This window comes from Panthera leo, chromosome B2 (genome assembly GCF_018350215.1).
Source record: "Panthera leo isolate Ple1 chromosome B2, P.leo_Ple1_pat1.1, whole genome shotgun sequence".
Classification (NCBI taxonomy): Eukaryota; Metazoa; Chordata; class Mammalia; order Carnivora; family Felidae; genus Panthera; species Panthera leo.
Window position 1 is genome coordinate 127,700,464 of NC_056683.1, and position 12,675 is coordinate 127,713,138.

The 12,675-nt window shown below is 36.5% G+C and overlaps 1 protein-coding gene across 4 annotated transcripts in view; it reads left to right on the top strand.

Annotated features, from left to right (window-relative positions):
* Positions 1-11,905, top strand: part of ADGRG6 (adhesion G protein-coupled receptor G6) — a 141,364-nt gene extending 129,459 nt beyond the window's left edge. For 3 of the 4 annotated variants that reach the window (XM_042939966.1, XM_042939968.1, XM_042939967.1), the window contains 3 exons: positions 3,162-3,263; positions 3,894-4,046; positions 9,016-11,905. In XM_042939966.1, coding sequence (XP_042795900.1) covers positions 3,162-3,263; positions 3,894-4,046; positions 9,016-9,194 — 434 coding nt within the window. In that variant the 3' untranslated portion in view covers positions 9,195-11,905. Of the gene's footprint in view, positions 1-3,161; positions 3,264-3,893; positions 4,047-6,604; positions 6,651-9,015 lie in introns of all 4 variants that reach the window. The other variant, XM_042939969.1, reaches the window with a different exon arrangement.
* Positions 11,906-12,675: the final 770 nt, after the last annotated feature.

Below are 12,675 nucleotides of genomic sequence, written 5' to 3' on the forward strand. Positions count from 1 at the left end.
TCTCAGTTTTCATGACATCTGACAGTGCAGAAGCTGGTTGGGATTCTCTCTCTCCCTCTCTCTCAAAATATATAAATAAACATTTTTAAAAAGAAAGTATTAGTAATAAAAATAATAGTTATATATAAATATATATAAAAGATATAATCATAAAAAAATAATAAAATGGTAATATTACTGATGCCCAGTATTACTTCATTTAGGTCATTGTACATCTGTTTATACCCCTCAGATAAATGCATTTGCATTTCCCAGGAGTTGTTTTTTTTTTTTTTAATGTTTATTTATTTTTGACAGAGAGCAAGAGACAGAGCATGAGTGGGGGAGGGGCAGAGAGAGAGGGAGACACAGAATCCGAAGCAGGCTCCAGGCTCTGAGCTGTCAGCCCAGAGCCCAACGCGGGGCTTGAACTCACAGGCCGAGAGATCATGACCTGAGCCGAAGTCAGATGCTCAACTGACTGAGCCACCCAGGCGCCCCTCCCAGGAGTTTTTTTAATAGGCTACTTGTCCATTTGAAATCGATGACCAGTAATTTCAGTAGGAAGTTATAGAGCACCTCCTAAGTGTCAGGCACTCACTGATGACCAAACAAGAAATCAATCCCAGAGGAAGAGAATCAGCCGTGGTCCTTCACTGCAGTCCGGGCCCATCCAGTAGGCTCCTCTTCTAATAGTTCATGATGTAATGTATTCTATAATAAGATTTTGAGCATTTCGAGTTACGATATTAAACCATAAAAACATACAAGCCTAACTTTAGACATATTTTGCAACTTTCACTATATACAAAAAAAGAGCACTTTCAGTACTTTTCCCAACTTTTCTGATTGTACACACTACAGTGTAATTTAGTTTTCTTGATGAATACAACACATTAAAAAAGAACAGATAAGTCAATGTCCCTTAAATGTACTGTCATATTTTTACTTTTATACCATTCCATGCTAAACATTTCACTTCATGAAAGCAATAATCGTCTACCTTGTTGACTTGTGAATATCCAGCTCCTGAAACAGTTCCTCCTGTTTGGCAGTGCGTAAGGGTCACTGAATGAATCACCCTTCTTAGACACTTCCCCTCCTTCCCACCCAAAGCTTTCTTCAAGTTCAGTTCAAGCCCCACATCCTCTAAAAGACCCTCCCTTATGTAGATGTTCTGCTTCATATGGTACATTACTAAGGCAGTACCTGTGCATCTAACTTGCATACTTTTTAGAAACTTTTGCCGTAAACATATTTTCATTATAGTCTATGGATCCTTAATTAGTGTTCTACTCCTGCGTTTCATCCCCCATCCCCAAATACATTTAACACGTACAAATATACATATAAGTATTCAGCCAACTCATGTAAAATAGATGAGCAGTTAATCATACTATTCATTCAACAAACATTCATAGAGTTCCTGCTTAGTCCCTGGTATCCTTCTGGGAATGGTCACTACAGCACTAAGTGACACCTATCCCTCTGCTCTTGGAGCTTATTATCTACCAACAGGAGACAACCAAGAAAACAAATGAATAAATAAATGAGGAATACAAGAATATCAGGTACTGATAAGGGCCATGAGAAAAGTATGTGCAAGGGTGTGACTAGAGGTTAAAACATAAAAGGAAAAGGAAAAGGAAACAATCAGTTGATGATGCCCTCTTTGAGGAGTTAGCAATTGATCTGACACCTGAGCAGCAGGGAGCAGTACTGGAAAGATTTGAAAGAAGAGCCTGTGAAGTAGTTTTGGGTAGGAATGAGCTTGAGATATTGGTGTGAGGGTAGTGATGAAGAGGATGTCTGTGTAGAACATTAGTGGTTTAAGATGCTGCTAAGTAGAGATACAGCCAGTGAAGGTGTCCTGTAAGCAGCATGGGTTGGCGTCCTGGTGGGGGTGGTGTGACAAGAAAAGGGTTTGGGGGCAGGTGTAAAAATTAGCATATGGCACGCATACAACATGCCCAGAGGAGATGAGAACCTACTGGGACTCTACAGCCATAGAAAAGATAGAAAACAGGAACTAAGTCATGGACATGTCTACATTTACAGGTAAAACTGGGGAATCTGCTAAGGAGACCAGGAAGCAAATAAGGAAGATACCTAAGAGAAAACAGTATCAGGAAGGAGAGAATAGTCAATCGTGCTGAGTGCTGTTGAGGGGTCTACTCAAATGGGAACAAAAAATAAGTTAGTGATGCTGGGGTTGTGATGACCTTTACAAGAGCAGTGGCTTTGTAGCTATGGGTAGTAGCCCGTTTGGAGTTGAGAAGAGAAGAATTGAGAAGAAGTGGAGATAGCAAAAGTTAACCATTTAAGAAGCTTTGGAACTAGGAATGAAAAAGTTGAAGCCGAAAGAAGATTGGGGGTTAAAGGAGGACCATTTTGTGTTTAATTTTTACAGAGAGTTACTAGAATATGCTGGTAAGCAATGGGAAAACCAAGTATAGAGGAAATGAAGGAGAAATCAATTAGGGGGTGAAAATGCAGAAGCAAACTCCTTAGAAAGTTGAAAGTGGTTGGCTTCCAAAGCCGGTTAGTGATCCGGTTCGTTTTTGATGGGTTCGGGGAATACCTATAAATATGAAGACTGTTTCACAATACAGAAATATTTCTGTATTAAAATGTTGAGAAATTAAAGCAGGCCAGTGGAGCCACCCGAACTTGCTGATTTTTCGCCATTTTTTACATGCAAAAATACCATTTTTCTGTGGCCCAAACTTACAATAATATGCATATATAAAACAGCTGAGAATACACAAATTACAATAGATGAAGAACTTATGGATATTTTCCATTTTCTCTTTTCTCTAAGTTTTATGAAGTACTTTCAAATAATTTTGAAACAAGTATAAGGGAAATATTAAATGCCTCTTATACTGAATACTGTGCATTTCGCTTAATCTTCAGGTTAAGTCATAATAATTGCTTAAAAGAACAGCAAAGGCAGAAGCAGCTCCGTGTTATTATTCTAGTTTTAACTGAACCTTTGCGTTCTGTTCTAAAGGATTAAACCATCTAGTACATACTTCAAGATTCCTTAGGATCTTTGTTTCTTAGTGACTCAGATGTAAAAACAAACAAAAAACAACTTCAAGTGAATCTATGTGTTTTACAAGATTTATCTTTAAAAATGTATCTTTTGGCTTAAATGTTTGCATTGTCTTTTGTTGCAGGCTTATTTATATTTATTTTCCACTGTGCTATGAAGGAGAATGTCCAGAAACAGTGGAGGCGTCATCTCTGCTGTGGTAGATTTCGGTTAGCAGACAACTCAGGTAAAGGGGCATGTTGGCAATCGGTTTTATACCTGAGGTCAATCAGAAACCTTTCTCATTTGGTCTTCCATTGTCAGAACAACCCAGTCCCGATGGCAGAAAATTGTAAAGGTGGAGGATGTGAAGATGCTTAGTTGGAGTCTTAGAACATTAGGACTGTAGGAGATCTGAGGGCTCTGGGCCTCACCCTTCTGTTCTGCAAAGAAGCATGAATTCCAGCCAGGTGTGAGTTGCCCAGGGCTCTGTGTCTACTTTAACAACTCCGACATCCAGGGGTTTCACTATAACATGTGCACCTTTCCATGTTTTTGAGGTCCTCAATCACATTATTAGGCAAAGAGATTTTTCTTATTATAAAAAAAAATACTTGAAGAATAGTATTACTTTTTTTGGCAGTGATTGCTTCTCACCCTTACAAAATTAAAGTCAGATTTTAAACAATACGCGCAACGGGTCAAATTAAGAAACTTACTTCAGTTTATTATTGTTCATATGCCAGCCTCTCCTCTGAGCCATTGCTAGCATATAAGAAAATGGGAGGCCTTGGATAAATTTCTTAATGTGGTGATGATTCTTCACAGGACATATTCCCCCTAAAGCAGGTTCATGAAGAGATATTATTTCTTTCAGACTGGAGCAAGACAGCTACCAATATCATCAAGAAAAGTTCTGATAATCTAGGAAAATCTTTGTCCTCAAGCTCCATTGGGTCCAACTCAACATACCTTACATCCAAATCTAAATCCAGCTCTACCACCTACTTCAAAAGGAATAGCCACACCGGTGAGTTATTCTGGCAGTGGGAAAGATGTTCTCTGGTACATTTCTCATCATATTTTTATTGCAATTGCCATATCATGAAGATTGATAGATCACAGTGCCCGTGAGGGTGCTTATGTTAGATTTATGAAAATCAAAATGTATTTGAAGACCTTATCCGGCACTTTTGTGAAGATTTTGTCTTTTTTTTAAACCTTTACAACCAAAATTGAATCCACATAGCCATATTATTGCCTCTGAATATGATTTGCTTCATTTGATTCAAAGCTTAGTTTTCTTTTTAAAATATGGTATCTGAGTTTAAAAGTTATGTTTTTACTTTAAAAATATAGAAATTGAGTTGTAATTACTCACAAGAAAGCATATTTCATGTTTCATAACTTACTATGAAAGTTAATTGGCACGTTGACATAGGAACATGTGGAAACACCATCCAGGATGTACGTTACATTTGAGAATCAATTCCTTAACCATTAGATGTGTTATTGGAAGATGCTATGTAAGTCACTGCATAAATATGATAGAGAACACAATGTTTGGAAAGTGATACAGGATGGTGAGAAACACCATCTTTGTTCATCTCCTGGTACTACTTGATATTTACAGTGACCACAGGTTGTAACACTGAGCATGTGTATGACCAATCCTGAAGACAGTGTGGAAATAAAGACTCTCTTGCAGTACTTGATAGCCAGCAAATGGTGTGAAATGTTGCAATCTTTTAATAGTTCTAAGGAAAATAGAAGAATTTCCACTTTGAAATACTAAATATACCTCAAGCAAACAGCTGTCACCACTTAGCACCCAACACTTTCCTCATTAAAGATGCTTCTAAAAGGATAATAGAAATAACTTTTTAACTCTGAATTTGTTTAGTTATTAAACATAAGCAGAGGCAAATGGCACTGAAGAGAGTAATATTTGGTATTTTGCAAATAGTATGATGTGCAGTGTATATGTAAATGTTCACATTGCAAACACTTAAATTTCAAATGACCTGCATATACATTTGAATCCTTCCACATGTCCCTGCTTGCACCACGATCTGTGTACCTTGCCACTGGAATGGCCACTGCCTGAGATTTAAGATAGCATTATGGAAAAATGTTTGAGTGGTTAGAGAGTTTGTTAATTCCAAAATTCTTAAAGATCTAAAAACTTGGAACAGGTTAGGCCAGCAGTTTTCAAAGTTTCTTAGAGCAAAGGACATTTCTGAGAATCAAATAAAAGCTGTGGACTCTCTTCCAGAATAAGATACAGCCTCTGAGTCCTGTACGCAAACAGTCTACCTCAATTAAGAGGTCTGTGTATCCTTCTTTAAATACCTCTGTAAGAAATTTGGTGACAGGTATATAGTCTGAGATAGGTTATTCTACCTAATTGGTAGTTTCCTGGCACAAAATACATTTTACTTATAATGAATGAATTTTTTACTTTATTTAGTCAACCTTAAAATTAGATACATATATGATCATTTCAATGGATGCAGAAAAAGAATTTGACAGAATACAACACCAATTCATGATAAAAACAAAGTAGGTTTTAGAGGAACATATCTCAACATAATAAAAGCCATATATGAAAATCCCACAGCTAACATCATACTCAGTGGTGAAAACAGACCTTTTCCTCTAAGATCAGGAACAAGACAAGGATGTCCACTCTTACCACTTTTATTCAACATAGTATTGGAAGTCCTAGCCATAGCAATAAGACAAGAAAAAGAAAAGGCATCCAAGTTGGTAAGAAAGAAGAAAAACTTTCATTATTTGTAGATGACATGATATTATATATGGAAAACCCTAAAGACTCTATCAAGATTACTATAAGTGATAAATGAATTCAGTAAAGTTATAGGATACAAAGCTAATATTCAGGAATCTATTGCATTTTCTATACACTAATAATAAGGTGGCAGAGAAATTAAGAAAACAATCTAATTTATAAGAAAAAAATAGATACTCATTTTGCCTACACTTCGAAAAGGCAAATAGTGTGTATTCTATATCAGTTATGAATGAATAGGGATTTGACCAATCAAATTGTTGTCCTCTTAACACATGTGAGAATAGCTAGAAAAATGTCACCAGGGGAGAGATGATGACAGATAGATCATTTGGAACAGGGGACATTTTGGAAGTAGTAATGAAATATTTAGAAGTATTTAAGGATCATGGATAAAACTGACTAAAAGATAAAAGGAAATTCAGAAATTGAGGTACCAAAGAAAAACTTTGCTATTTTAAAATGTTACGTATGTTTTTTAAGGAATGTATTAATGTTTTTCTGTTTCCCATAACAAACCCTTGGGGTTAAATGAGTTCTTGTCATCTAGCATAAAGATATAGTCAGCTATATGACATTACTTCTGCGATATAGTAATTGATGGTTTCCAATCAACTGATGTATGAATGACCTTTAGCTACATAGCCATTTCTCAGTAGGACTGCTGGTGTACTTGGGTCACTCAGAGTATGCAAAAAGTCACTGCATATCATCATGGATATCTAGTTAATTTATTTCTTGGAATTGATCTAGAAATTCATATGTTTATGGTGTAGATAATGTCTTCTAAGAGCATTCCTTCAGCAAAAGTGGATCATTCAGGTAAACTTCTATTACTTTTTGAATGCATGAATTTTTTGCAAGGTAATAAAAGAATCTTTGCATGGATTAAACTAAGACTCTTGCTGCGCCAGCAAAATTGCTTGTTCTTTATGATACTTCTCGGCTAGCACAATGACAGTCCTGCACTGAGCTGGAATTTCTGAAATTTCAAATGGTTGTGGCTGTGCTGGCTCTTCTCTGCATGGGGGTGTCTGCAAGCTGCTCCTTCTAGGAAATGTACCATGCTCTGGAGTTAAGGGATCACATATAAGGTAGAATAGTGGGGGGAAGAAAAGCAGTACTTGAGAAGTTTGTTATAGAAGTTTGTTATAGAAACTCTTTACTCTTCCATTGCTCTTATGAATTACTGGATATGTCATGGTACATTCATAGAAGTCATAATAGAGAAATTGTCAGTTCCAAGCCTGCTTTTTGAAGATTTTTGTCTGCTTGACATTTCAGCCTAGGTCAAATAATAGTTCATTTCCCTAGCCCCTGGTTTTCAAACTTGCAGCTACAACCAAAATCTCTATTGTTACTGATGTAATATCTAACCAGAGGATTGGGAATAGCATATATACTGAAATATAGCCCTTGCTCAGAGTTTTACTTTATTCACTATGAAGACCCAGAAAATTGGGTCACATATTTGGAAGGGACCTAATCAAAATATCTGAAAGGTGTCAAGCCACTGAAAGTTGTCACTGAAGCAAAATGAGTGTATCCTTGAAGCTTCTTTGAGTATGTGTGGTTTTCTAAAAACGTTAAGCACAAATTATTTGTTACTGATATCTAAATCAATAGAAAAATCCCCAACAGAAAACCAATGGCTAGTGAATATATGAACTGAAAGAAACACAGAATCAATCAGCTTGCTGAGAGCTAAATGGGGAGGGGCCCTTCTACAATGACTCCCTAAACCTTTTTCTCACCAGTCCTGGTATGTGATCATTCTGCCGTGCTTCATGAGCCATCTATTCTCTCTTTCTTCCTTTAGTATGGGATGAACACAACATTTCCTCTTTTAGTCTTCATTTTATTTAGTGTCTGTTTCAACATAGGACAACAGTTAAACAATTTGAGTCATTTCCAAAGACAACAGATACAGTGATGATGGCTTTTATCAATTACTGATGGATTTTTAATGTTGTGTCACATACTGGGTGCAGCTTACTCAAAGCATAAACATGCCTGCAATGAACATTCCAGATTTGGAGCCATGATTCCTTGAGGCAGTTTTTCATCATAGAGTTTTAGCTTCTTCTGCAGTGAATAGAGAAGATACAATGTAGAGAACTGAATGCTTTGTAAAAGGTCACATTTGCTCCTTCATTTGGTGTGAAATCTCTGTGGTTAATTTTTGAGTAGAATTTTTCTCCAAAATGTGCTGGGAAAGGGAGGAGTGTAGATACTTACAAGAAGGTACTTACAGGGTAAATGAAAACAGCCATATGTATTTATAAATAATAGAGCTTATGTGAATGTCAGAGTCTATCTGAACCAATTTTAGAAAGGTTTTGGGTCTAGAGAAATAATATTTAAATTGTATATGATATTGAGTGTTGAATCACTGAACTGTACACCTGAAACCACTATTACACTGTATGTTAATTAACTGGAATTTAAATAAAAACTTATACATAAATTAATGAATTAATTTGAGAAATTCAGAGCAGAAATGTATTTAGCAGTCCTTTATTACTATCAATTATTTTGATATTATTGCCATCAGCAATAACATCATCCTGAGACTATGGCATAGTTAATAAAATACCCTTTCATGTTTATTTTCATTCACTTTATTCCCCCAAATCCTTTAAATTATATTTTATAAAAACTTCCTTTATGAAAAGTGTCAAACGTATATAAAAACTAGAGAGGACAGTATGATGAATCCCCTTGTGCCTATCAACTCATGGTCACCTTCCCATTTCTCCCTCCCTGTATAATTTGGAAATCATATCTTGGACATCAAACATTTCTTCCATAGATGTTTTGGCATCTTTTATTTGTTATATAATCTGTCCCTGCTTTTTTTGAGTTATTTGCCAAGTATATTTTTGTAGCAATTTTCTAATTATTCTATTCATTGGCTCTGAAAAATACCACTTACGGTAATATTTCTTGAAACAAATTCCAACACAAATTACTAGAAGGCAAATTAGCATTCATTCATGCATGGGAATGCACTTTGAAGATGAAAAGCATAAAATTTTGGAGGTGCCTGTTACCTAACCTAAGAAAGAAACAGAGCTTCATTTCCTTTATGTATTTCTTTAATGTGCAAAATAGTGTCCAGTCTGGTGGCCCTTAGGCATGTCACCCACTCATCTTGTAGCCTAACTCTTTGTATCATTTCTTTCAGACAATGCTTCCATGAACAAGTCCTTGTCCAAATTGACCCATGCCGATGGAGAACAAACATCAATCATCCCCGTCCACCAGGTCATTGATAAAGTCAAGGGTTATTGCAATGCTCATTCAGATAACTTCTATAAAAATATTATCATGTCAGACACCTTCAGCCACAGCACAAAGTTTTAATGTGTTTAGTAGAATAAAGAAGAATCTGTCTACAGAAATGTGAAAATCTGCAAGCTGTGGAAGCTATGACTGGCACTTGTGAACGTGCTATGACCTAGGTAACTGCATGTTCATATAGGAGGAACGGATTTTGTTAAGAAAGCTTTTGTAAAATTTTAAAATCTGTCTTTCAGTGTATTTCTTCCATGGGGGCATTTCCACCATCACTAAAACTTTAGTACTGAGAGTAACATGACCCAGTAGGTACAGGGGATATGAATTTTTTAAATATATAATTGGATCAGACTCATCAGAACTCGGGGAGCCAGGGGACATTAAAGTTAGCAGACAAGGGAGGGTCAGAGCTAGGAAAGTGTAGTTTATGGCTCATAAACACCCCACTTTTAGGTTTTGGATATGGCCATTGGCTACATCATCTTTCTCAACAGTGAGAAACATACAACTAGTCATAACTAAGTTCTGGTGCTAGTTTCTATGAATGCAGTAGCATTTCTACATTTTCAGTAACATTTCAACTACAGATACAAAAGAATACTTCATGTCTGATCCAAAGATTGGGAAGGAATTCTTTCTTATTCTACCAAATGCTTAACCTTCAGGACATTAATATGCTTAAGAAAGAATTTCCAAAATTTTGACCCAGTTAATATGAGACCCTGTAAATTTCTACTATTTCACTTATCCTACGCAAGACACAAGGCTTAAGCGTCATCATTAATTAGAATTTAATCCCATACATTTGAATCAAGTATAATGTTGATTTTCCATTAATGTAGACTTCCCACTACTTGTTGAAGAATGAATCCCTTAGACCTCTGGTTTTTCTCCCCTACTGTCATTTGAACCCACAGACTTATGGGAGGAACAAGAATTTCCATTAAGCATATTGTGTATAATAGTCTCTCCCTTTTAGGAAATATAATCATTGAGACTCTATGGTCCTGTTCTTGCCCTAGAGACTAAGACATTTCCATTTGCACAATTAGAAAGCCTCTTCCTTTTCAAGTGCTTTGTTCCAGAGAATATAAACTGAGGCATATGGGTAACTTGTCATAATCAAAATAATTTATAAGCACGTGGGTCTGCAATTGCTAGTCTAAAAACCATTTGTACATAAGTCCTCTGATTCTAAGAGCCAGAGCAGATCTGGCAAGATAGATGGTGTGTTTTTTATGAATTAGGTTTCTGCATGCAAGGCATGTATATTAAGCAGTTTTCTTAATTTTCAAACTACCCTAAGTAATATGCTTGCTAGTGAATGTGTTGGAGACGATATTTAAATTGTTTTTAAGTGATAGAGTTGTATCTAGGTCCTTAGAAATTGGTCTCAGTACATATTGTACCTTTATATTTGCTCTGAGTTATCTGTGAAGTATCAGGTTCTGGGAGACATCAGCCTAAGTGACCAGGAGAGAAGACATTCTGGCACCACCAATCTACTTAAAGGCAGAAGCCAGGACTGAGCACTTGAGAGCCTTTCTCTCTGCTCAAAATACAGGTGGCTCTCAGTCTTAGACCTAGGAGAGTTGTCAGGCTGTACAGCATCTGAGGGGCCTCTCACCTTTTGTTGATCTTTAGTCATAAAGCTATTTGCCAGACTTGACTGACTGGATGGTAAGATAATATGGTGTGGGGTTTTATTACCATTTCATTTTGCAGCAGCATGGAACATTGCCCTAGGAGACATGAGCATTCCCTGGCTTGGCTTTCACAAGGGAGGAGTGTATATAGTAGGAAAGGATAATAAATCTTAAGGTCACTAAGATTCACTACAGTAGAGCCAAATCCTTTTCTATAGGCATATTATTAACAGGCTGCTTATTCTGGCAGAGGTTACATGTAGATGAAAATCAATCATAAATAGTCACTGAATATTCATACACTTTTCCCCAAGCCTTAGAGATTCGTGATAGAATTTCATTAGCTTTCTACTATGATATTTCTATCCCAAAGCTCCTATTTAATTAATAGTAACTGAGAGATAGCTTCCAAAGTGGCTTTGATTTCTACTCATATTCATTCAGATCTGGGAAAATGTTTTCTTTTTTTTCATATTTGACAACGATGTCAACTCTGAGTTAGAAATTTCCAGTAATCAGGTAAGGAGAGATGAAGAAACAGCTGAGTAAAAGCATTTGCAGGTGGATTTAAGACTGAGCCAAATTCTACGCTCCATTCCGTGCATGGGCTTTGCACCTTCGTTGGGTTGCCTCAGAACAGAATTGCAGGAATTTAGCTGTGGAGCCAAAATTTAGGTTAGCCTAACCTTGAGAATAATATCAATTCAGCTCCCCTGTTTTTGTTTTTAATTATTTTTCTTTTTTTTTTTTTTAACTGCATTGTGTTCATCTAGGGTCCTCAGATACCATCGTCTATTCTTATCATTGTTCCCTGCATCGTAAAGCTTTTCTTTGTCCATCATTGGCATAGACTCTTTTGTACATATTTATTTATTTGTGTTTATAAATGCCAGCTCGTTTCGTATCTTAGCTTTATATTGCCTGGATTTGTTATTTTTATAATTAACTTTCTTTGGGAGAGACTGTATGTATACATATGTTTTTCTGAATACTTTGTGAAATCGTTTTCTGGAGCAATATCTTTGAATATGATGAATAAACATGACTGTGAGTGCAAATTAGAATTAGTAGTAAGAAGCTACTATAGCTGATTTGCCATTTTAATTAAATGGAAAGTGTTTTTCAAATAAATACTTATGTTGTTCATGTTCCAAATTATTCAATTCCTTTATGAGTAAGCATTTTGATTTCTGACTCTTAAATAGGAAAAGATCATTTGACAGCCGGAAAATAACCCGCCACCAATTAAACCAGTGACATGATGCTACTTTGCCAAAACACTGAGAATGAATATATTACAAAGATCCAGTTCACTGGGGATTAATGCATGTGGAAGTTCTTGAATTTTCTTAAAACGATTGATGTGAAGCCAAGCTTTGGAGGATGAGAAATAATGTTGGTTCCTTTCTGAGGGTGTCTTCAGCATCTTGAAAAAGAGAACCCAGTCAGTAATATTATGTGAAGTTAGGTCCTGAGGTGTTTTTTTCACATTTATAGTTGCTGCTTTCATTGTGGGAATCTTAGAAAATGACAGAATTTAGCCAGCTTCACTTGCATGATTAGAACAGAACCTCCCCACATCCCTTTACTGTGGTTATTTCGGATAACTCTTTTCTGCAGAGGGCCAAGGCCAATTTGGCTCACAGCCCTACTCAGTGCTAAGTTGTGAGGCGTGTTGGCCGGTCACCGTGAAATCAGGTCTTCTGAGCCAATGTTCACAACTCCCGGCCAAGCCGTGGTAAGAAAACTGACAAGTGGTTTCTTAAGATTCATCTACAGTAATATAGAAGCAGGCCACTTCGGAAAGCCCAGGGAGTAGCCACAGCAAGCAGACGGGAAACACTGATTTGATTCGCAGGCTGGCCTGTGTTTGTAACATTGTGAAATGTGGAGGAATTGGG